The 21223-nt window shown below is 44.2% G+C and overlaps 2 protein-coding genes across 2 annotated transcripts in view; one reads left to right on the forward strand and one right to left on the reverse strand.

The window, feature by feature from the left end:
* gmds (GDP-mannose 4,6-dehydratase) overlaps positions 1-2479 on the forward strand; it is a 138363-nt gene extending 135884 nt beyond the window's left edge. Inside the window, exons 10-11 of the mRNA XM_079221211.1 lie at positions 782-850; positions 1993-2479. Coding sequence (XP_079077337.1) covers positions 782-850; positions 1993-2055 — 132 coding nt within the window. The 3' untranslated portion in view covers positions 2056-2479. The remainder of the gene's footprint in view (positions 1-781; positions 851-1992) is intronic.
* Positions 2480-7207: 4728 nt separating this feature from the next.
* foxc1b (forkhead box C1b) lies at positions 7208-9086 on the reverse strand. Its single transcript, XM_079221350.1, has one exon. The coding sequence runs from the start codon at positions 9059-9061 to the stop codon at positions 7640-7642; it is 1422 nt and encodes a 473-aa protein (XP_079077476.1). The 5' UTR covers positions 9062-9086; the 3' UTR covers positions 7208-7639.
* Positions 9087-21223: the final 12137 nt, after the last annotated feature.

Here is a 21223-nt window from a genome sequence, read left to right on the forward strand (position 1 = left end):
AGTCATCCCTTTTGGAATTAGCTGCAGGATTAAGGAACATACAGTATCAGGTCATTGAAAAAGGAGATTCATCACATTTTATTAGACCCCTCGAGGCCAACATGTGTGTTTCTGACACAAACTCAATACGGATGATGCCTAAGAGATGAAAAAAGAAATCACTCCCCCGAAATTGAGATGGAAATACGAGAGAGAGAGAAAGAGAGAGAGAGAAAGGAAACTTTGAAAACATAACGGACGTACAGGGGAGAAGTTTTTTTCCCGGTCTCTTTGGTGGTCTCATGAAGGGTCTCGCTGGATCTTGAACCCGGTGCAAAACACAACGGGGGGGGAAATGAGTTAGGGGTGGCGGAGGGAGGTGAGTGGGGGGTCCTGGGCTGGGGGTTACACCACCAGAGTCCCACAATTCATCATCCTCTGGCACCGACGGGGGCCGTCTGGACAGATCGCTGGTGGGGGGGCCGAGAGGGGCGATTGATGGCCAGCGAGTCCTGGGACCGCCCTCCGTTTCCCCAAGAGAGGGGAGTGTGTGTGTGTGTGTGTGTGTGTGTGTGTGTGTGTGTGTGTGTGTGTGTGTGTGTGTGTCACACGTTTGGACATTGAGTTGAATGCAGGATGTCTTCATGTGAGGACGGCACATCAGCTGGCTGCAGGATTCCCCTCCCCGTAGGCATCCGATCAGACATGACAGATGATGTGTTTTTCTTTCTCCCCCCTCTCTCTCTCTCTCTCTCTCTCTCTCTTCCCCTCCCTCTCTCTTTCCTCTCTTTCTTTTTAACAGGACTACCTGCAAGGCGACAGCACCAAAGCATATCAGAGGTTGGGTTGGAAGCCAAAGGTCACTTTTGAGGTGCGTGTCACACATCTGATGAGCGGGACGATGTGGATGTGAAATAAAATATGATGATTTTAATTAATGAGGATATTCTGCCACACGAGTATATAAATGGAATGATTTGATGAAATATACTGTAATTGAGCCACAGAAAGGACAATGTCCAAAGATCTAAATATTATCTTTGAAGGCCTAAAAGGATTTGTAACGGAGCTCAAAATAAATAAGAAGAAGAGGGGACCAAGTGTATGAGTCTGTATTGTTCTATGTATCTAGATATGTAGAAGGTGGGTGGGATAGTGAGACGAAGGATGTGACATCACTTGTAAAGTGAGTGTATTTAGTGAGGCCCATCCAACCAAGGAGCAACAGAAAAGCAACAAGCTTTGAGTCCCGGCTGTGTCTGTCAGCCTGATACTGTATGTTATATGAGAGGGAATATAAAATCACTTTCCTTTATTGGAAAGGTTTTTAATAAAACTCCAAGGTGGACGGCATGGAATTTAATAAAAATGATATAATATCTTTCCAATATATCTCAAAATAAGACAAAGGTATGCAAAGCCACTTAAACAAAAAAATATGATTAAAATCAACCTAACGTTATTAACTATATTCAACTGTTTTGAATTACAAGTCGGACAAAAGTCTCCACAGTAAAAGCAGAGACTCAAATAACTTTTAGTTTATTACATCGTGTTACTATTTACTTATGAGCCTGATTGGACAACACAATTTAGTGAACAATAATAGGATCTTTTTTTAGTTACTGAAGTATAATTTGTTGAGAAATAGTTTTCTATGAAACAAAAAAATGTCAGTCCAAACACAAGCAGGCAAACAAGATCATTGCCGAAATAAAATATGGATCAGCAACATTTTGAATGACATCAAGGAGCTAACTGACCCAAACATCTGTGGAGTATAAAAATATATCTTTCTTCAAATACATTTCAGCTGAAAGTCAATAAATGATAATATTGAACTGAACAGGCCTACTATAAACCACAGTTGATAACTAAAGAAGAAGCATTTAAATTACAATCAGCGGCTCTACTGTGTTTTTGTCAAGAGATTTATTTAATTGAAGCTGAATCCACTTCTTCAAAGTTCCCTTTCTTTATGTAACTAAATGTTGAGTGTGTGTCCCGCTGCAGGAGCTGGTGAAGGAGATGGTGGATGCAGACGTCGAGCTAATGAAGAAAAACCCAAATGCCTGAGTCCGAATCAGTCATCACTCCTCTCAGGACGGGAACTATTCAGCACTCCGGTGTTCTTCTCACAGAGGAGGAAAGTTGTTGTATTTTTACCTTCATGACGTCCTTTTGTCTTTGTTACTTCGGGGCATTTGTTGTGTGTGTGTCTCTTGCATCATGTCATTTTGATTTTTGTTCGATGCCTTTTTGTATTTCCACACTGATCATGTTATAATGTGTGTTGATGGCCAGGGTTATGGGTTTATTTATGTCTTTGTTTCTTTTGATTATTGTTTTACCGATTTAGACGTCAAAGTGCTCTCTGTCAGAGGATGAAATGCTCTATAATGCTAAATAAATTGAAGAGTGAATATTCAATGTTGGAAAATAGCAATCACCAGGTATAGTTGTGGTGTAAATGAACTGTTTGGTATAATAAAGACTGGTTTTTAAATGGTGTCCTGTTGTTTTTCTGATGCTATAACAAAACTGTGATTAATTATGTTCATATTAATATTAAGATGGAGGTTTCCAGGAGATTGGTCTTTAGTGTGGGTTTTTTTTTAAATATTTTTTAGGCCTGCCTAGTCAGCAAGCAGCGAATCTTTATCCAGTAAATGCAGGTGTGTGCGCGCGCGCGTGCGTGTAGGCGTGTGCGTGTTGCCCAGGTTGTGCAGAGGTCGGCTGGCTCCGCTCCTGTCGTTTCTCTTCCCTCCGCTCGCTCCGGCTTTCCAGGTTGTTGTTTTTTTATTAGCGAGCACACTGCGCTCTTTTATCCGGCAGGAAGCGCGTCTCTCCGCGGCGCAGAGCTGCAGAGCTGCGCCTCAAACGTCTTTCTGTGCGGACCTTCTGAGAGCCTGGACCCGGACCTGCTCTGGTCCTGATGATAGTCGTTGTGTTTTAGATATGTAAACCTCCCGAGGTGTTTTCTTTCTCTTAAACTAACAACATATGTTTGCCTCCACTCGTCGGCACTGGATTTACACTTAAATCGAGAGTGTACATCTTTTGTGGGGAGATAACCACGTGAGTCAAAAATAAGTCCGTGACTGTAATTAGAAATGTAGTAATTTTCCCACGTTGTATCGAATCAATATAATGCATAAATATATACACACGTTATAATACATATGCGTTGTGTTTAATAGCTTGAGGCCCAACATTCGCGAGGTTTGGAGGATTCACGTGCAGAGTAATTCAGATCCTTATAAGCCCGAGTAAAAGCACAATGTAGGAGTTAAAGGCTGCTCTCAGCCGAATGTGAAAATTGAAACGTATTGTGCAGCATAATGGCTCATGTCAATGTTCTATATTCACAATAAAGCTATTTCAACTTTGCTGGGTTTAGTAATTAAATTAGTTATATTCAAAACGTTAATCTGCAAAGTAATGCAAGCCGTCAGAAAAATAGTGGAGTGAAACTGACTGACAGTATATATGATCACACAATAAAGGAGCAGAAAATATAAATACTTTAGTCAAGTGTCCTGAAGTTCCTCAAAGTATGATTTGCCTCCCACCACCTCTGGCATTGTGTTTGAGCGGCTTGACACTGAACTCGTCCGGAGGCCTGCGGGTCCCGGTGAGCGGTCCGGGTCTGGCGGGACCCCCTCGGTCCGGCTCGGTCCGGCTCTGTTGGGACCCCCTCGGTCCGGCTCCGGGTCCAACAAACACCTCCAGGACGTTTAGGAGTCGCGCCTTGATCGACCCGCACGGCGCTGCGACCACTCGGACTCCGGATTGGAAACAGATGTGCATGTGCATGGCTCTGGGATGTTTGGGCGCCTGGAAGCGCGCTGAGAGCAGAAAGGGGAGAGAGAGAGGGAGAGTGGAAGAGAGAGAGTGGGAGGGAGAGAGAGAGAGAGAGCGAGAGGGAGAGAGAGAGCCCGAGGCCTCTCGCAGGTGCACCGCGCTGCTCAACAACAATTAGGAGAGCCGTGTGATCAGGTTCACTGTTGGCTCTCACATAAAGCAAAGCTCCTCTGGATTTGGAACCGCGAATGTAAAGCAATAAAATCAAAAATAATCCGTCATGCAGCTAAAACAATTTCTTAAAGGGGATAAAACGATTCTGACGGTCGATTTAAACTCTTGATTCCATAAGTCCTTGTAAGATAAGAATGTAACTGTATTGCATGTCACATGTAATGGGTAATGAGCCGGTCTACTTTCTGGGGGAATGTCTCAAATCAAGTCTGCAGGAGGGAGAAAGTGACTTTAAGTTATTGTATTAACATTTTGACAGACGTTTAATGTAAAGGACATATTTTTGATTAATTGTCATAAAAACATATTCTCAGGAAACTAAATTGGAATTGTGGTGTAATGGTATATTATTAATAACGTAATATTGTTGTTTAGGCCTGCTGGATATCAAAATACTATGATTTCATATAAGAGGCTAAATAGCATCCTTCCTTAATAAGACAATATTTATTTTCCTTTTTCAGCTGGTATGCGCTCGAAATCCAGTGCAATTGGGACAAAATAATTAAAAGAAATCTGACTCCTCCATTGTTGATATTAAAGCGTTTCAAATACTCCACAGAGACGTGCGGTCACACTGTTTAAAAAAACTCACAAAGCCTCACGAAAATGAATAAAACTGTAGGAGTCACAACGTGTATGTTGGAATAGATGGGAATAGAAATAGCGTTTTCTTTAAAAAATAATTATCCATCCAAATATCAGCAGTGACGCATAATACAAATCATCACCATGAAATTCATCAGAGGACATACATTATATATGTATACATATATATATATATATATATATATATATATATATATATATATATATATATATATATATATTAGTTTAAGTTGCCACAAATTGTCTGCAATTAAAGTTAAACGCCATTAGTGTGTAATCCAATATTGTTTTTATACTTTTTGAATGTCCTTTTTTGTCCGATTTTGATATCAAATAATATTTTTTTCCTACTTTAAATAAGTGTCATGACATCAAAGGCCAGATTGCAATACATATCCGGGGACTTTCTTCCGATTTTGGACGTAGACCATGATTATCCATCCTATCGGTGCTCTCTCCGAGAGCTTTAAAAATATATATATTTGTGTTTAGGCTCCAGCTCAAAAAATATGCTAAAGATACAATAGAACAGACCAAAAATAAAATAAATCAGCGGTAAAAAAGAAAGAAGCTTCTTAAAAATCCACACTGGGCAAACCCGCCATTATTTGGTGTCACCTTGTGAGCACCGCGGTGAATTCGCCAACATCTGCAGGCACACACACACACACACACACACACACACACACACACACACACACACACACACACACACACACACACACACACACACGCACGCACACACCTGCGATCCCCTGAGGCGATGTGTATTTGAAATGGATGGAAATGAATTAACTTAAAAAGTACCTCAAACGCGGGTCTATGAACGCAACACGCTGGTTGCGCTTCCAGTCCTCTCCTCCTCTGGGACTCTCTTCACCGTAAACAACGCACGAGCCGTGGGGCCCCAGGCTGCGGCCCGCGGACCAGTGGAGGCGCGTGAGAAGGCTGCCAGGCCTCTCGCCGTCCTTTCCTAAAGTGCATTGTTGACATCCTCTCCACTGACCCCGTCACCTCCTCCTGTCTCGTCCTCACAATGAGAAATGATTCTCCTTCCTGACCCCTGAGTGCTCCATCAATCACCGAGACGTTTGTTTAGAAGCGACAATCTACTTTTTTATTGTTTTGTATTATTGTCCGGCAGCTTTCACATGTTGTGGGTTTAAATGTTAAACCTCCTGGTACAGTGCGCGATGTTTACGTTAGTGTTATGGGTTTGACTCAGACTGGAGGCCCCGGGGAGCGTTTGTTTCACTGACTCATTAAAATATCATCCAGAAAGGGCCTGAAACTGACAGTCACGTGTAAGCGTTCACCGCGAGGACACACACGGAGATAGACAGAGAGAGAGAGAGAGAGAGAGAGAGAGAGACTGAAGGCCGCTGGATCAGAGCACAAATGAGGATGCTCAAATAAACACAAAACTAAATTGTTATTATTATAATAATTCACATTAATAACCGTAATTATTATTATAATTTTTTTGATGAATGTTATTATTATTGCTGATTTGAATGCTGCCAGAATAATTTCATTTATAATAGATTATTTACAGTTAATTATTACGTCCTTTTAAATGGTTTTAAATGATTAACTTTTTCCTGTTTATTTTGTATCTAAAATAATACAACGTATTGAATTGATATTTTAATACTGATATAGATAATAACGAAATGCCCGCTTCCTGCACGTATAGGCAAACCAACAAATGGCGTAATGCTCTGAAGGACCTGCATCTTTTGGGGAGGGGGTTGTCCACGTCATCAAGGAGTCACTGCAATATATAAACATGACAGCAGCAATGTGTCAGTCATAACAGGCCAGTGCTGCTGTAATTAAGCCGCTGAAGCAGATCCCTCCATCAGCCGGACCGTCCCTACCCATCATGCATTGCAGGACCGGTGGGGTTCTATGCTCGTGCAGCAAAATGTCCCCTGAAGACTCCCAAAACAAATGCAGCTGCAGTTTTTTTTGCATCTAAAACCTCCCATCATTCACAAACAGCAGTCAGACGGAAGCCGGCTCGGTTCGTAACGACTGATTTGTTTCGCTCACGAGGCCTTTAGTGAGTTTAAACCGCACTGTGGATGTGGAATAACTTCAATCTGCAGCTCCGCCGCAGGCTTTTATTCTGAAAGTCACAATGAACGTGCATCTGTGTCACCTCTTTGCTTCATGAGGTGACCTCTGCGGGTTGAATGTGACCTCTGCAGCGCCAATAGGGCCGCAGAGCCTCTGAGAACTTTTTGTGAAATATTCCTTCTTGAACCAAACGAGCCTTAATTCATTGTTTCTTTCTTTTCTTTCATGAGTTAAAACAATCTAAATAATGTTGATTCACCGAGGCTTAAAGGCACGTAGGCCAACACGCCACTAGAACTAGGCCACACACTCCTTGTGTATTTACTAAAAGTGAAGGCGTTCCTCTCTGACCTCCATTTTAACTAAAAATAACTTAAAATGTCTAATGACATTTTGACTTCTACCTGGTTATGCCTGCTAATTAAACACATTAAATACTTCCTCCCCGCTGCTAATAAATCACTCAAATTAAGATCAGATGGCACTTTATTAAACAAACAAAATGTAATGCCTTCAAAATAGTTTTTTAAAATAAGACACAATGAATAAAATAAGTCAGTATAGACTACAAAGCCCTCCTCCTCTATTTCTATACAAGAACTGGGAGAAATAAAGCAATGACAAAACTGGAAAAACGTATAAAGTGTTTGGTCCTCAATATCCAACCACTCCCTTTTTCGAAAAAATAAATTACTATATTAGGTTATAATGTACAGTATATGGTCATACAAGCTGGAATTGGAGCCATCTTTATAAACAATTCTCAGAGTTAGAGGGAAGAACACTTACGTGTTTTCGGTGTAACACACGTCTCGATAAGAAAAGCTCTCTGAATCTCTTATGTCCATTCGGAGTGGGAACAGACGAAAAGTACAAAACAAAATATAAAACATATATTAGAGTTATTAATTTAAAAGTTGCCCTTTGGCGTTCAGAACTTGCTGCAGTCATAAACAAAAGCTCCCGAGGTGCGGTAGATGGACTGTCCGGATGGGAACGCCATCTGACAGCTATTATTCCCGTTGACCGGGGAGCCGTTCAGCCCGATCCGCTGGGACTCGAACATCTCCCGCACAGAGTGGAAGTTCTGCTGCTGCGCCGGGTACCCCGGGCTCAAGTGGCTCAGGTCCCCGTACCAGGACGCGAGCCGGCCCTGGTGCGCGTGGTGCGCGTCCTGCCCCCCTTGGCCCAGGTTGCTGTGTCCGAGCGGGGACGCGGAGGCCGTGGTGACGCAATAGTCGGGCAGGGCCTCCTCCACCGGGGTGGCCGGCGCCAGGTGCCCGCCGGAGGACCGGTCCCCCGCGTACAGGCTCATGGCCTGCATGTTGCAGTGGTAGGTCGCGTTGGGGTTGGAGGAGATGGCGTTCTGGCTGCAGGGCGTCGAGCTGTACGCGGACGTTTGGTTCGGGGAGTAGCTGAGCGACATGGAGGGAGCGATACCTGTCCGAGAGGAGGCGATGAGCGGCGGGGACAGCTCGGCCTGCGGAGACCCCCGCATGCTGGTCATGATGTTATCCACGCTGAAGCCCTGCGCCGGGACCTGGCCGTGGTGCTGGTGGTGATCGGGTCCATCCATGCTGAGGGAGCGGGTGGAGGGCACGCTGTGCGGGCTGCCGGTGGACATGCTGCTGCTGCTGCTGTTGCTGCTGTCGGGGCTCTCGGTCTTGGGCACGGCGCTCCGGGCCGGGGAGGCGGCCAGCGGCGGCGTGGACGTCCCGTTCTCCGTCTTTATATCCTGGATGCGCACCGGATGAGAGCCCTGCGCCGACGGGTCCTGCTCACTGCCCGGCGAGGGGTCCTTGCCCTGCCGGTCCCGGTCGTCCTTGTCCTTCTGCACGTCCTTCTTTTTGAACCTCCTCCTGCGCCGTAGGAAGCTGCCGTTCTCAAACATGTTGTAGGAGTCCGGGTCAAGAGTCCAGTAGCTGCCCTTACCGGGCTTCTTATCGTCCCGGGGCACTTTGACAAAGCACTCGTTGAGAGACAGATTGTGCCGGATGCTGTTCTGCCAGCCCTGCTTGTTGTCCCGGTAGAACGGGAACCTCTCCATGATGAACTGATAAATCCCGTTCAGGGTGATCTTCTTCTCCGGAGAGTTCTGGATGGCCATGGTGATGAGCGCGATGTAGCTGTAGGGAGGCTTGACCATGTCCTTCGGCTGGTGCTGAGGGGTGTACGGCCCGTACGCCCGGGCCATGCTGGCCGGGTACTGGTCGTGGGCCGCGTGGGAGTACATGCTCATGGGCGCAGGCATCCCGGTGTATCCGCCGCCGGCCCGGTAGTAGCTCTGGTCGCTGCTGATGTACGGAACAACTCCCAAGGAGTTGGGGCTGGAGACGGAGTAGCGCGCCTGCATCCTGCGCGATGCGTAAAAGCTCCCCAAACTGCGTCCCCTTCCACAAACTCGCTCAACTTCGGCGCGCGCTCCGGTTCTGTTACCGTTTTCTCTTCTTTCTGTTTCGTCTGGAAGTCCTTTTTTGTTGTTTTTGTTTTTAAGCCACAGCTCGCCACGGTGAACCGGACAGAGCGCACGGTGCCGCAGTGAACATTTGGGAAAGTGAGAAGGCTAAAAGTAAGTGAGGCTGGAGGAGCAGAGGAGTCTACGCGGCGAGCAACTTTTTTTTTAGCCTCAACATTTTTTCCTCCCTTTTGGCTACTCGGGCTGCTCCTCCCCGAAAGTATGCTGCATCATCCAATTGGAGGACGACAGGAACCTGTGGAAAAGCTGTATGGGCGACAAAAGTTACTACACCCTCCTCCTCCTCGTCCTCCCTCCTTCCCCCTCTCCTCATAACTCCATAGAGTTATTAAAATGCTGTTAAGGGTGTGCCTAAAAGACTGAAAAATTCCCACATAATTACTCAATTTGTGAGACATTTATTATGTTGTTTTATATATTATATTGTGAGCAATAAAATAACTTCTCATTAGTCTATTTTGGAGACGAGAATATTGAGTTTATTGTGGGGTTACAACATCTGACCAAATCACTGTACCCTCCTCTTCATTTCCCAAATACCCAAACTGTGCGTAAAAGCGGATATGAAAGCGCAGCTCCCAAACATTTACCCAAAACGGCCACCCACGAGCATACGCTGTTATATGTGTCTCATATCAGCCGTGGAGGCCCGGAAACACCAGGCCTGTTCCTGAATGAACGGTTTAACATGGTTTTCGATACATAAACCTGTTATTACACCAAAGGTATTGCCGACTATAATACAAAACGCGCTGACACCCATCAGGCTGCCGGCTGTGAGGAGCTCCCATCAGCTGCTGTTGAGCCTCTGAATAAACAGACGCACATGAAAGAGCGCCACGGCCTCCCGTCAGCGCCGGTGGGCGGTGTGTGGAAACTAATTAAAGGTTAAATGAAGCTCATTTGGTCGGGACGGGTGAGAAAAAGGTCCCCCGGGTGCGAGCGGCTGCTGGGACTGAGGTGGGATGTTTAAGATGAAGACCTTCCAAATGTCATTGGCACTGCAGCGGCTGTTAACTGAGCCACCGAGGCCCCTGCGGCTCCTGGGAAGTTACGTTCCGTTGTGTTGACTGCGAAGCCTAAAAACAACAGCAGTGTGTTCTCAGCCTGATGGAGACAGTTGTTTAAAAAAACATGACGAAGATTAAGGCAATTAAGGCAATTGAGGGAAGGGCGTATATTAGTCAGAGAATACATATTAATTATATATAATCTGTCTGGTATTAGTTCATTAACAAACTATAATCACCACTATTTAATGTTAGTATTTACATCTTCTTTTCCGTTTTCTTTATTTGATTTATTTGTGATCAAAAGCGTTTCCCGCATTACTCCTGTATTCAGTATATTCAATTTATTCAGTATTATGACAATCATGTGTTGAGGACCAGCTGTCTTCATATTTGTTGTGTCTTGAAATGTATCAGAAAAAGAAAAATGCCTGTAATAAAATTATTAAAAAAGTATGAATCAGAGCAGCAGTAATGTGAGAGTTTTGTTTGCAACATTTATGGAACCAACGTTTCATCATGGGGTCATATCAACTTTAGTCCATAAAACGATAGCCAGAGAGTTACAGCTGATCTTTACAAAATTATCATATTGAAGTTTATGGATTCAAACAAATCTAACTAAGTTCATAAAATCCACCTGCATTTTCTTTAAATTCTGCAAATATATTTAAAACGAAAAAATTCCCTGAATCAATTTATTGACAGAAGTAATTCTGGTAAAGATGAGAAGTTTACATGGGAATTTGCATTTGTTGGAGAGTATAGTTCAGACTTTGTCTTTTAACTTAACATCCCTTTTGGGCAAAAATCCCCCAATAAAAACATGCACTTCATTGGTAACATACATGAGGGATATTTAAAATAATAATAATAAAATAAAATAAATGACATGCCTAATGCATTAAAAGAGGTACAAGTCATCTTCTGTATCTCATCTCTATCTTGAAGCTTCATCTGATGTATTAAGAGAACAACTTAAAATATGCAGACTAGTTTTTTATTTAAAAGAAGAGAAGAAAAAACCCAGCAAACTCTGATAAAACGTGATGATCTGTGAGAAGTGATATTTCTCACACGTGTGTTGTCCCGCTGCTCTGCTCTGATTTGCATGTGTTGTTGTGAAGCCTCTCGCGGCGGAGCGTCACCTGAGAGGTCCGGCCGGCGAGGCCTCTGAGCCGGCCGCGACTGACCAGTGACCCCTGCTGACATCATCTGTGTGTGGAGGGGGAACCTGCACCGCCTGCAGGGAACTGAACCAGCAACCCACGGATGAGTGCATGAGCCATAGCTGTGGTTACATGTTTGTTTTTGTTATAGTATTTAGTCATGGCATTCGTTACAGGACAATCCCGTTCTAATCTTTCCACCTGTCCCTATGAGGAGTTCCAGTGAAAAGCCACCGCACCGTGAGATAATATCTTGGCCCAAATACAAAAAGCACATCAAATCTAGATGTCCCCATTGTAAATATTATTAGACACATGACAGCGATGTGTATGTGTTATAAATGATCGGTTAATAGAACTTAATTCGATAATTTACTTCATAGGAAACTCTGCTGAGAAGAAGCTGAAGGATTCCTTCATGTCGGCCTGCGACACACTCGCGCCCCCCAGTGGTCGGCCCGTAGAAGTGCACCATGGACGGATCTTTTACTTTAGTAGGCCTGGGCTAAAAATATAACATAATAAAATAGCATAATGTAGAATGGTACTGCTACAAAGTCCTGCATTCAACATGCTTGAAGGTTCTTGATATCCAGATCTTTAATAAAGCGTCAAAAACTATTTGCAATGCAAAACTAGAATGGCTGATGAAATGAAGTGTGTGTGTGTGTGTGTGTGTGTGTGTGTGTGTGTGTGTGTGTGTGTGTGTGTGTGTGTGTGTGTGTGTGTGTGTGTGTGTGTGTGTGTGTGTGTGTGTGTGTGGTAATCCAATCTTCTCCTTTCTTTGTTTAGATAGCCAAGCCGGCAGCTTTAGTCCACTAGCTTGTGCTCTTCTCTGCTCCCTGACCAGCTCATAGCAGAACAATAGAGCCTATAATAGAGCCCCCCTCTCCATGTAAACACTGTTAGCTCGCTCTGTTATTGTTGTTTGCACTGTTCATGCTGTTAGCACTGTTAGCTGTGAGCTGCCGGCTCAACAATCCCCATGTTGAGAGCCACCTGGAGGCAATAAGATGCTCACAATCTCACATTTAGCATCTTGAAGTGAAAGCATACAATATATTAGTATCAAAATACAGCCTACTTACCAGAAGTAGAAATAGTGATTATGCAGTATGCCCCATTTCATAATGAGATATTGCCAATTATCTATTATTGTTGCAGTAGTGTGATCCTGACTTTAATATTGCAGCTAAAGGTGGAGCTTTAAGTAGTAGCATAGCCCCCTCTGCTGCTACAATGATGCACATGCAAAAACGGAGAGGCGAAGAAAGGACATCTTGATTTAAAAATGTAATTTCAGTTCAATAAGGTCCACAGTTCTACAAGGAATGTCCGTAGAAAACGAGGGCAGAGTTTTTAAATTCTGTATTTTTACTGGTGACCTCACATCAGTTTGTGGTAATTTTCTGTGAAGTCGTACTCCTGATGGATCGAGTATGAAATTGTTTTGCTGGCACTTCAGTGTGTCATCGACAGTGTTTATATTAAGTGCCTAATTAAACACAGACAGATTTCCAAAATATCCCAGGACCTCAAAGTCATGCGCTCAAACAGCACATTGGAATTGGTTTTCAAATAAATATCTGCCAATCATCCATGTGCAAAACATTAATCTTGCTCCGGCTGTGACTGGTTTGAAGAGGGTGAAGCTGCTCTCAAGGCCACAGAGCTCCTCACTGTGTGGCAGTTCCCCCCCTTTTTTAACCCCTAAACTCAACATTTAAGACCAGTCAGACCAATGTGCAGAGCTTCTCTGAAAATACAAATAAGGCCATGGGAAATAAATAAGATTGAGCTGTTTCTGATTTAGTGTGGCGTACTTTTCTCACACAATGACACACAGACAGTCTCATCCATCCTTTTGTTTGCACGCCATTCTCAAATTAAATCAAGATGGCATTGAACCTGACCCGTAGGATACAATTCAATTGTGTCTCAGTTCATGTTCAACAAAACAACAAACAAACAACAAACAAAATAGGCGAAAAAACAATGTGTCAGCATTTTGTAACATGGAAATTAAGTTTTATATTTCATCTATTTCCCATTTAGAAGTGGAAACAGAAGATTCATCAACATAAAAACCCTCAAGACATTAGATAATGAACAATGTCTCTAAAAGGCGAGTGGCAAATACACCCGGTAAGCAAAAGTTGAATTACCGTGAAATCAGTTTTGTTATAGTCTGTGGTTTTATTTGTGTTCCTACTGGAAATGTCCTGTATTAGTTCACAACAAGCTGAACGGCAAGGGAAGCAGGAGATCGAATCATGTGCTCCGCCTCCCCAGCAGGAACATTTCTCCAGTGTCCCTGTAGGCATGCTCTGAAGGCCCTTAACGATCACCAAACAGAGCTATTGGTCCTACTTGTTGACTTGTCAAAACTGAACCCACTCTACTATTAAAAAGGCAGGGAGGTCTGAGAGGAGACATACAGACAGACTGGAGCGAGTGGTACTGCATGGACTACTGACTGACAGGCTTGCTGTAACTACTGCAAGACTTGGTTGAAGTATGGAGGTGCTGGTGAGGGGAGCTGCCTGTGCGGTGGGACAGATGCATGAGAGGCGGTGGGACAGATGCATGAGAGGCAGTGGGACAGATGCATGAGAGGCAGTGGGACAGATGCATGAGAGGCAGTGGGACAGATGCATGAGAGGCGGTGGGACAGATGCATGAGAGGCAGTGGGACAGATGCATGAGAGGCAGTGGGACAGATGCATGAGAGGTGGTGGGACAGATGCATGAGAGGCGGTGGGACAGAGGCAGTGGGACAGATGCATGAGAGGCGGTGGGACAGATGCATGAGAGGCAGTGGGACAGATGCATGAGAGGTGGTGGGACAGAGGCAGTGGGACAGATGCATGAGAGGTGGTGGGACAGATGCATGAGAGGCAGTGGGACAGATGCATGAGAGGCGGTGGGACAGATGCATGAGAGGCGGTGGGACAGATGCATGAGAGGCGGTGGGACAGAGGCAGTGGGACAGATGCATGAGAGGCGGTGGGACAGATGCATGAGAGGCAGTGGGACAGATGCATGAGAGGCGGTGGGACATGAGAGGCGGTGGGACAGATGCATGAGAGGCAGTGGGGCAGATGCATGAGAGGCGGTGGGACAGATGCATGAGAGGCAGTGGGACAGATGCATGAGAGGCAGTGGGGCAGATGCATGAGAGGCGGTGGGACAGATGCATGAGAGGCGGTGGGACAGATGCATGAGAGGCAGTGGGACAGATGCATGAGAGGCGGTGGGACAGAGGCAGTGGGACAGATGCATGAGAGGCGGTGGGACAGATGCATGAGAGGCGGTGGGACAGATGCATGAGAGGCTGTGGGACAGAGGCATGAGAGGCAGTGGGACAGATGCATGAGAGGCGGTGGGACAGAGGCATGAGAGGCTGTGGGACAGATGCATGAGAGGCAGTGGGACAGATGCATGAGAGGCAGTGGGACAGATGCATGAGAGGCGGTGGGACAGAGGCAGTGGGACAGATGCATGAGAGGCGGTGGGACAGATGCATGAGAGGCAGTGGGACAGATGCATGAGAGGCGGTGGGACAGAGGCAGTGGGACAGATGCATGAGAGGCGGTGGGACAGATGCATGAGAGGCAGTGGGACAGATGCATGAGAGGCGGTGGGACAGAGGCAGTGGGACAGATGCATGAGAGGCGGTGGGACAGATGCATGAGAGGCAGTGGGACAGAGGCATGAGAGGCAGTGGGACAGATGCATGAGAGGCGGTGGGACAGAGGCATGAGAGGCAGTGGGACAGATGCATGAGAGGCGGTGGGACAGATGCATGAGAGGCGGTGGGACAGATGCATGAGAGGCGGTGGGACAGAGGCATGAGAGGCAGTGGGACAGATGCATGAGAGGCGGTGGGACAGATGCATGAGAGGCGGTGGGACAGAGGCATGAGAGGCAGTGGGACAGATGCATGAGAGGCGGTGGGACAGAGGCATGAGAGGCGGTGGGACAGATGCATGAGAGGCGGTGGGACAGAGGCATGAGAGGCGGTGGGACAGAGGCATGAGAGGCAGTGGGACAGATGCATGAGAGACGGTGGGACAGAGGCGGTGGGACAGAGGCATGAGAGGCAGTGGGACAGATGCATGAGAGACGGTGGGACAGAGGCGGTGGGACAGATGCATGAGAGGCAGTGGGACAGAGGCATGAGAGGCAGTGGGACAGATGCATGAGAGGCGGTGGGACAGAGGCATGAGAGGCAGTGGGACAGATGCATGAGAGGCGGTGGGACAGATGCATGAGAGGCGGTGGGACAGATGCATGAGAGGCGGTGGGACAGAGGCATGAGAGGCAGTGGGACAGATGCATGAGAGGCAGTGGGACAGATGCATGAGAGGCGGTGGGACAGAGGCAGTGGGACAGATGCATGAGAGGCGGTGGGACAGATGCATGAGAGGCAGTGGGACAGATGCATGAGAGGCGGTGGGACAGAGGCATGAGAGGCGGTGGGACAGAGGCATGAGAGGCAGTGGGACAGATGCATGAGAGACGGTGGGACAGAGGCAGTGGGACAGAGGCATGAGAGGCGGTGGGACAGATGCATGAGAGGCAGTGGGACAGATGCATGAGAGGCGGTGGGACAGATGCATGAGAGGCGGGGCCAAAAGGCAGCAGGGACTCAAAGTTGTGTCTCCAGTAACATGGGAAGACTCCAGAGCAGCTACAGGAAGCTTTCCCCCAGGAAGTGTGTTGATGTCCAAGATGCCTCTCGTCCTCGTTCCTTTTCAGACGGCCTTCAAGACTGGGAGCCAGAGGTCAGTTGGAGGGCATCCCTTCCTATTTAGTTTCTTCTTGGGTCCGACCTCTTTGTTGTTATTGTTACTGGTCTTCTCAGAGCGCTGTGGAACAGGTGCAACCCGTAGCTCATCTACAAGGCCGGACATGCCTAACTTTTCCATTTTTTTTCTCCTCCTTCTCTCTCTGCTTTGCTGGCTTGCGGTTGGGACGAGGCAGCCAGCTGCTCGCTGACAGCTTTAAACGGTTCCTGTATCACTGCCAAGCTCCGGGCTCTCTCCTCTAACCCTGAAGCATCCTTCATCAGCTTGGAAGGCCACGCTAGTGTCTTCCACAAGGCGGCCCTGTCTTTGTTGATAAGTCGACTCATCGGTTGTTTTATTCTTAGTTGGCTCCAATATCTTTATATAAATAGTCATTTGTTTAGGCTTTTTTCATGCTGAATGACTTACTGCCACAGAACTTATGAACACATATCTGGTAAACACATATTTAAATGGTGCTTTTGTGTGGTTCTTTGTGGTGAAACTCTGTTTTACGGATCTGTTGAAATCTACAAAACGGTATCTACAGACCATCCTTGAAAAGGCCATGATTGCATCATATGTAGAGGACCAACATCAAAATACTTACCAGAGTTCTTGTTTTGCCCTCAACACAGCTGGTCATGTGTCCTGAGGAGCGACACCTGCACAACTCCATGTTCTCCAGGCACTTGAGGGCACAGTGGACGCAGAGCTGGACGCCTAGTTGTTGTACGCTGGATGAACCAACCTATCACAAAATGGCCCAAATATAAAATCTGTAACAGTTTATATCAAAGAACGATGGCCAAGACATGTCAGGTACACAATTTAGATCGATACAAGAAAAAGAAAACGTTTGCGGAAAAGCACAGAGTCTGGTTGAAATCTCACCCATATTCCAAAGTGGAAAAGTCCTTCTCTGCCAAAATTGCTCCACGTTGGAGAGGCAGGGTGACAAATCAATACACTAAATGATGAGATTGTTTTGGAAGATTCAGACGCGTGATCACTTCAACAGTGTCTGTACTGTCGTCACATATTGACGGTGAAGAGGTGGGCGTGGTTCTGAAACAATGGAGGAACTATTCAGCGTGTTGAACCGGGTTAGGGTTAGGGTTAAGTAAAGATCATTATTTCCCTCGACTTCCAAATTAACTAGCAAAGAATAGTTTGACAACTACCATAACCCAAATTATTCAATTATCTATAATCGCTGCAGTATGCATGAATGAGAATTGTGTTGGGTAATACCACTAATGACAGTTAGTTAACAAAGGCATGCCATTCAACAGCTGCACAGCTCTTTGTCAAACAGTCAGTGCAGTTATGGCAATTAGCCACGCCTTTTCCCATACATTGCCTTTTGCATTGTGTTAAATACTTTTCAAATGGAAGCAATTAAGCCAAGCTGTCTAATGTTAGGTCTAACTTTCCTCCGCCTGACTGGTGGAACAAATGTTAATCAATGAAACAACCAATCAGAGCCTTAAAACATGAAAAAAGTCCTGCCTTCTAATTCAGTGACCTTTTCTAAAATACCAAAGTTGTCTTTTCATGTTTTCTGAGCTAAGATCTTTTGAAATGGTTATCCTATTGCACAGTGAGTTATTCCACACACACAGTAACAAGATACATTTCAGTGATGCAATAGGATTGGTTGCATTTGTAATTGAGCTCAATTTGCACAAAGCAGTGGATGCATTGTGGGTTTTGCCCTGCAGCTCGTGGTCCATATTAAAGGAACAGTGACTCTACATTTGTTTGCCATCTAACCGAGAGTTCAAATGAGACATCACTTGTGTTTTTCCAGTAGACAAAGAGGTCGGGACCTGCTTAGTCTGGTTTAGCCAAAAGGCCGAAGGCTGTGTATGTCGTCAGCTTCAGACATGAGAAAAACAGAAAAAGTCTGAATTTTCTTTTCAAGGAACATAGCAGTCGGTCGGGTTGTCTGCTCTTCTCTCTGCCTACAGCGCATTGGTCCATGTCCTGTATCTGTTAACGTGCATGTGTTCAGGATTACTTGAGATTTATTCAGAGTGTTTGCAGATCTTCAATCTTCCTGTCTTTTGTACATCAAAATACATTTTTCATAAAATATTCTATCCTTCTATCTGGTTTTATTCTATCAGCGAATAAACTACTGCAATCAACTCCTGCATCGTTTTCCTCCGGGCCCCAAATGTTGCTTTTAACTCTATCTGTGTTTAAAGCCTATGCACATTGCTGAAGACATTTTCATGCAAATCTATTGCGATAATATAATATAATATGCACATATTCATTTGATTTTGTTTGTGCTTTCTCAGAGTACTGAATGTAAAATCTCTGTGTTGACGTCAGCCACTAGGTGGCGATGTCCTCCACCACATTGAAAGCTCCTTAACAATCTGGTCATGGAAATTCCAGCAGCTGCAAGTCCACTTTGTGTGACTTTTCATCACGGAGGGCTGCACTGAGGAAATTAGAGAGCACTTTGTTGTCTAGTCAAAGACATTTATCTTTTTGACATGTGACTGTTCTTTCATCTCTCTGGTCCCAACCCCACAAGATATGTCTTGGACCACAAAGTGTTTAAAATCCACTGTGTTTTTCTGACTGATTCTGGATCTGAAGCTTGCTTATAAGCAGATATGAAGATATGACGTTTACAGATCTCCAGTGTAATTTGCTGCCAGATATTTTCTTATTCTCTGAATCATTGGACCCCATGAGGATTTGTCCACATGTGGCTTGTTGGCCTTGTTAAAACATGGAAACATAACTGTCTCACGTGGTTCTCATTTGTGATACCTTAGAAATGTTAAAACTGGTGGAATTGTATTTATTCAACCAGAAAATGACTTTTAAGTTCCATGAGCATATTGAACATATTGACAAAGTAGTGCTCCAGAGAAACCCCATGATGAGCTTTAACACATCAAATAAACACTGAGGTAACAGATCTTAAACATCCTGGCGAAAACATTTTCTGAGACGTTGCATTCAAGACACAGATTTAAGGAACTGTGATTATGTCAGTGGCCTTATAAGGAGCTGCCACTTCCAAATGTCTATGTGCATATGTTAGTCATGGGGGATGCTGCATTTGAGTCATGACCAAAAGCCATGCAGACAACAACTAGAGGAGCAGCACCAGTCTGCTCTCTGTTTGTGTGACGAGGCAGCGCTCTGAGAGTCCGATCTGTTTACCGCACTCTAAAAATACCAAGTTGTTGCATTTCCATAGACGCGGGCCCTGTCGTGGCTTTGTTTATATGGCGTCTTGAAATTCTGGCAACTCTGGATGTCCACATGGAAAGGAGCAATCCTCAAGATGCAAAAGACTTTCAGCTGTTTTAGACAGGCTGGAGGTGGCTGTGAAACATGCAGAATGTGGAAATATTCAAACTGGGAAAAATCAGATTTTAAGAAGTCACTTCTTCCTTTTTTACAATGTAATATTACTTTGAATCTTTTGAGCCTCTCTCCTCATATCAGCGCTCTAAGTTTAAATGATCAGAGTGGTTCTCATCTCTCCACATTGCTTTAAAGTAATCCTGTTTCCAAATACCCCGATTTATAAACAGTGGTAAATAAGTTACATTTACTCAAGCACTGTACTTAAGCAACATTCTGAGCAGCATGTTCTTTACTTGAGTATTTATATTGTATGATACTTAATAACTCAACTTTTCTTCATTGATTTGACAGCTGTTGCTTTTTATATTATGGTTTTACGTACAAAATAAATGACAAGATAACCTGATTCATTGTTTTAAACTGCCCAACATGACATACACGACTCCACTTTGACTGCACACGTTCAAAATCTGTGTGCATGTTAATAAATAAGTCCAGTCAAGTGTATAATCATCAGGCCATTCTGATGTATAAAACGTATAAAAGTACAATTTTCTGGAATACTGCTGTATTTTCACAACACAAAAAGTGATATTTTTCCTGGAAGGGAAGTTACAGGAATAAAAGGTGAAACTTTATTTGTAAACAGTGCTACTTTAATTAATTGAGTAAAGGATCTGAACTTCCACCACTGTGATCACAAACCAAAACAGGATCTACTGAAAAACAGAGACTTCACTTTTAAAGCACTGTGGAAACGAGCGTTATTGATTGAAGGCTAAAAGGTTTCTTTGACTGAAAAACAAGTTCAAAATAGACATTTTTGTGGAAGGTATTTGTTGTACAATATTGTCACCTTTGTTATTGAATGTCACTGATTATAGAGAATACTACTAATTTAAAACCTGACCATCAGTGGTGGAAGAAATAATCCTTTACTTGAGTAAAAGTAGCAATACTACAAAATACAAGTTATTATATCCCGTATTTACAAAGTAAGAAGTATTAACAACAACTAAGTGTCAAAAGTAAAAGTAATGCAGTGCATATAGTCTTATTTTACTATAATAACTGATGCGTCAACATGTCAGAATAATGTTAATGTTATAGCTGTTTGCAAGTGATATATGTTTAAATATTCATGCTTTAAATATTATAAACTGATCACATATTTGGCATGTTAATTATTATTCTGCATATTAAAAGCTGCCAAATAAATTAGTACAAATATAAAGCAGCAGTAGTTTAAATACTCTGTTAAAGTTCACGTATATATTGAGGGAATGGTCTTTCCACCATGATGACAATAACTGGGAATGTGTAAACGGCCAGAAAGCAATATGCAATATGGAATTATGTTTATGCTCCATGCAAGCTCCACAGCACGCCCCTTTAATGCAAAGTCAGGAAGCTTTCCACGTGAATGTGCATGAGAAGACAGAAATCTGCAGGAATGTAGCCTAAAATATATATCAGCTTTATTGAAACCTTTTACAGGACAAAAAGTTGGCAAAGGGTTATACAATAAGTGCAAAGTGTAGTTACTCTAATAGGATAGAACATAGTTACATAGAATATAATTAGTTTGCACGTGTTACAAGAGCAAACACATTAAAAGTGTTTCTGAAGCTTCTTTTGAAGAAGAAAACGCTTGTCAGGGTTCATATTGGCTGAGTGTTTTTTTTTTTTTTTTTTTTTTTTTTAAAAGGCATCTGTGGTTTCTTCATT

The sequence above is a fragment of the Taurulus bubalis genome (genome assembly GCF_910589615.1).
Source record: "Taurulus bubalis genome assembly, chromosome: 7".
Taxonomy (NCBI): Eukaryota; Metazoa; Chordata; class Actinopteri; order Perciformes; family Cottidae; genus Taurulus; species Taurulus bubalis.

Bases quoted from the DNA above. Each gene is read 5' to 3' on its own strand.
- foxc1b (XM_079221350.1), bottom strand. From the start codon at position 9,061: ATGCAGGCGCGCTACTCCGTCTCCAGCCCCAACTCCTTGGGAGTTGTT.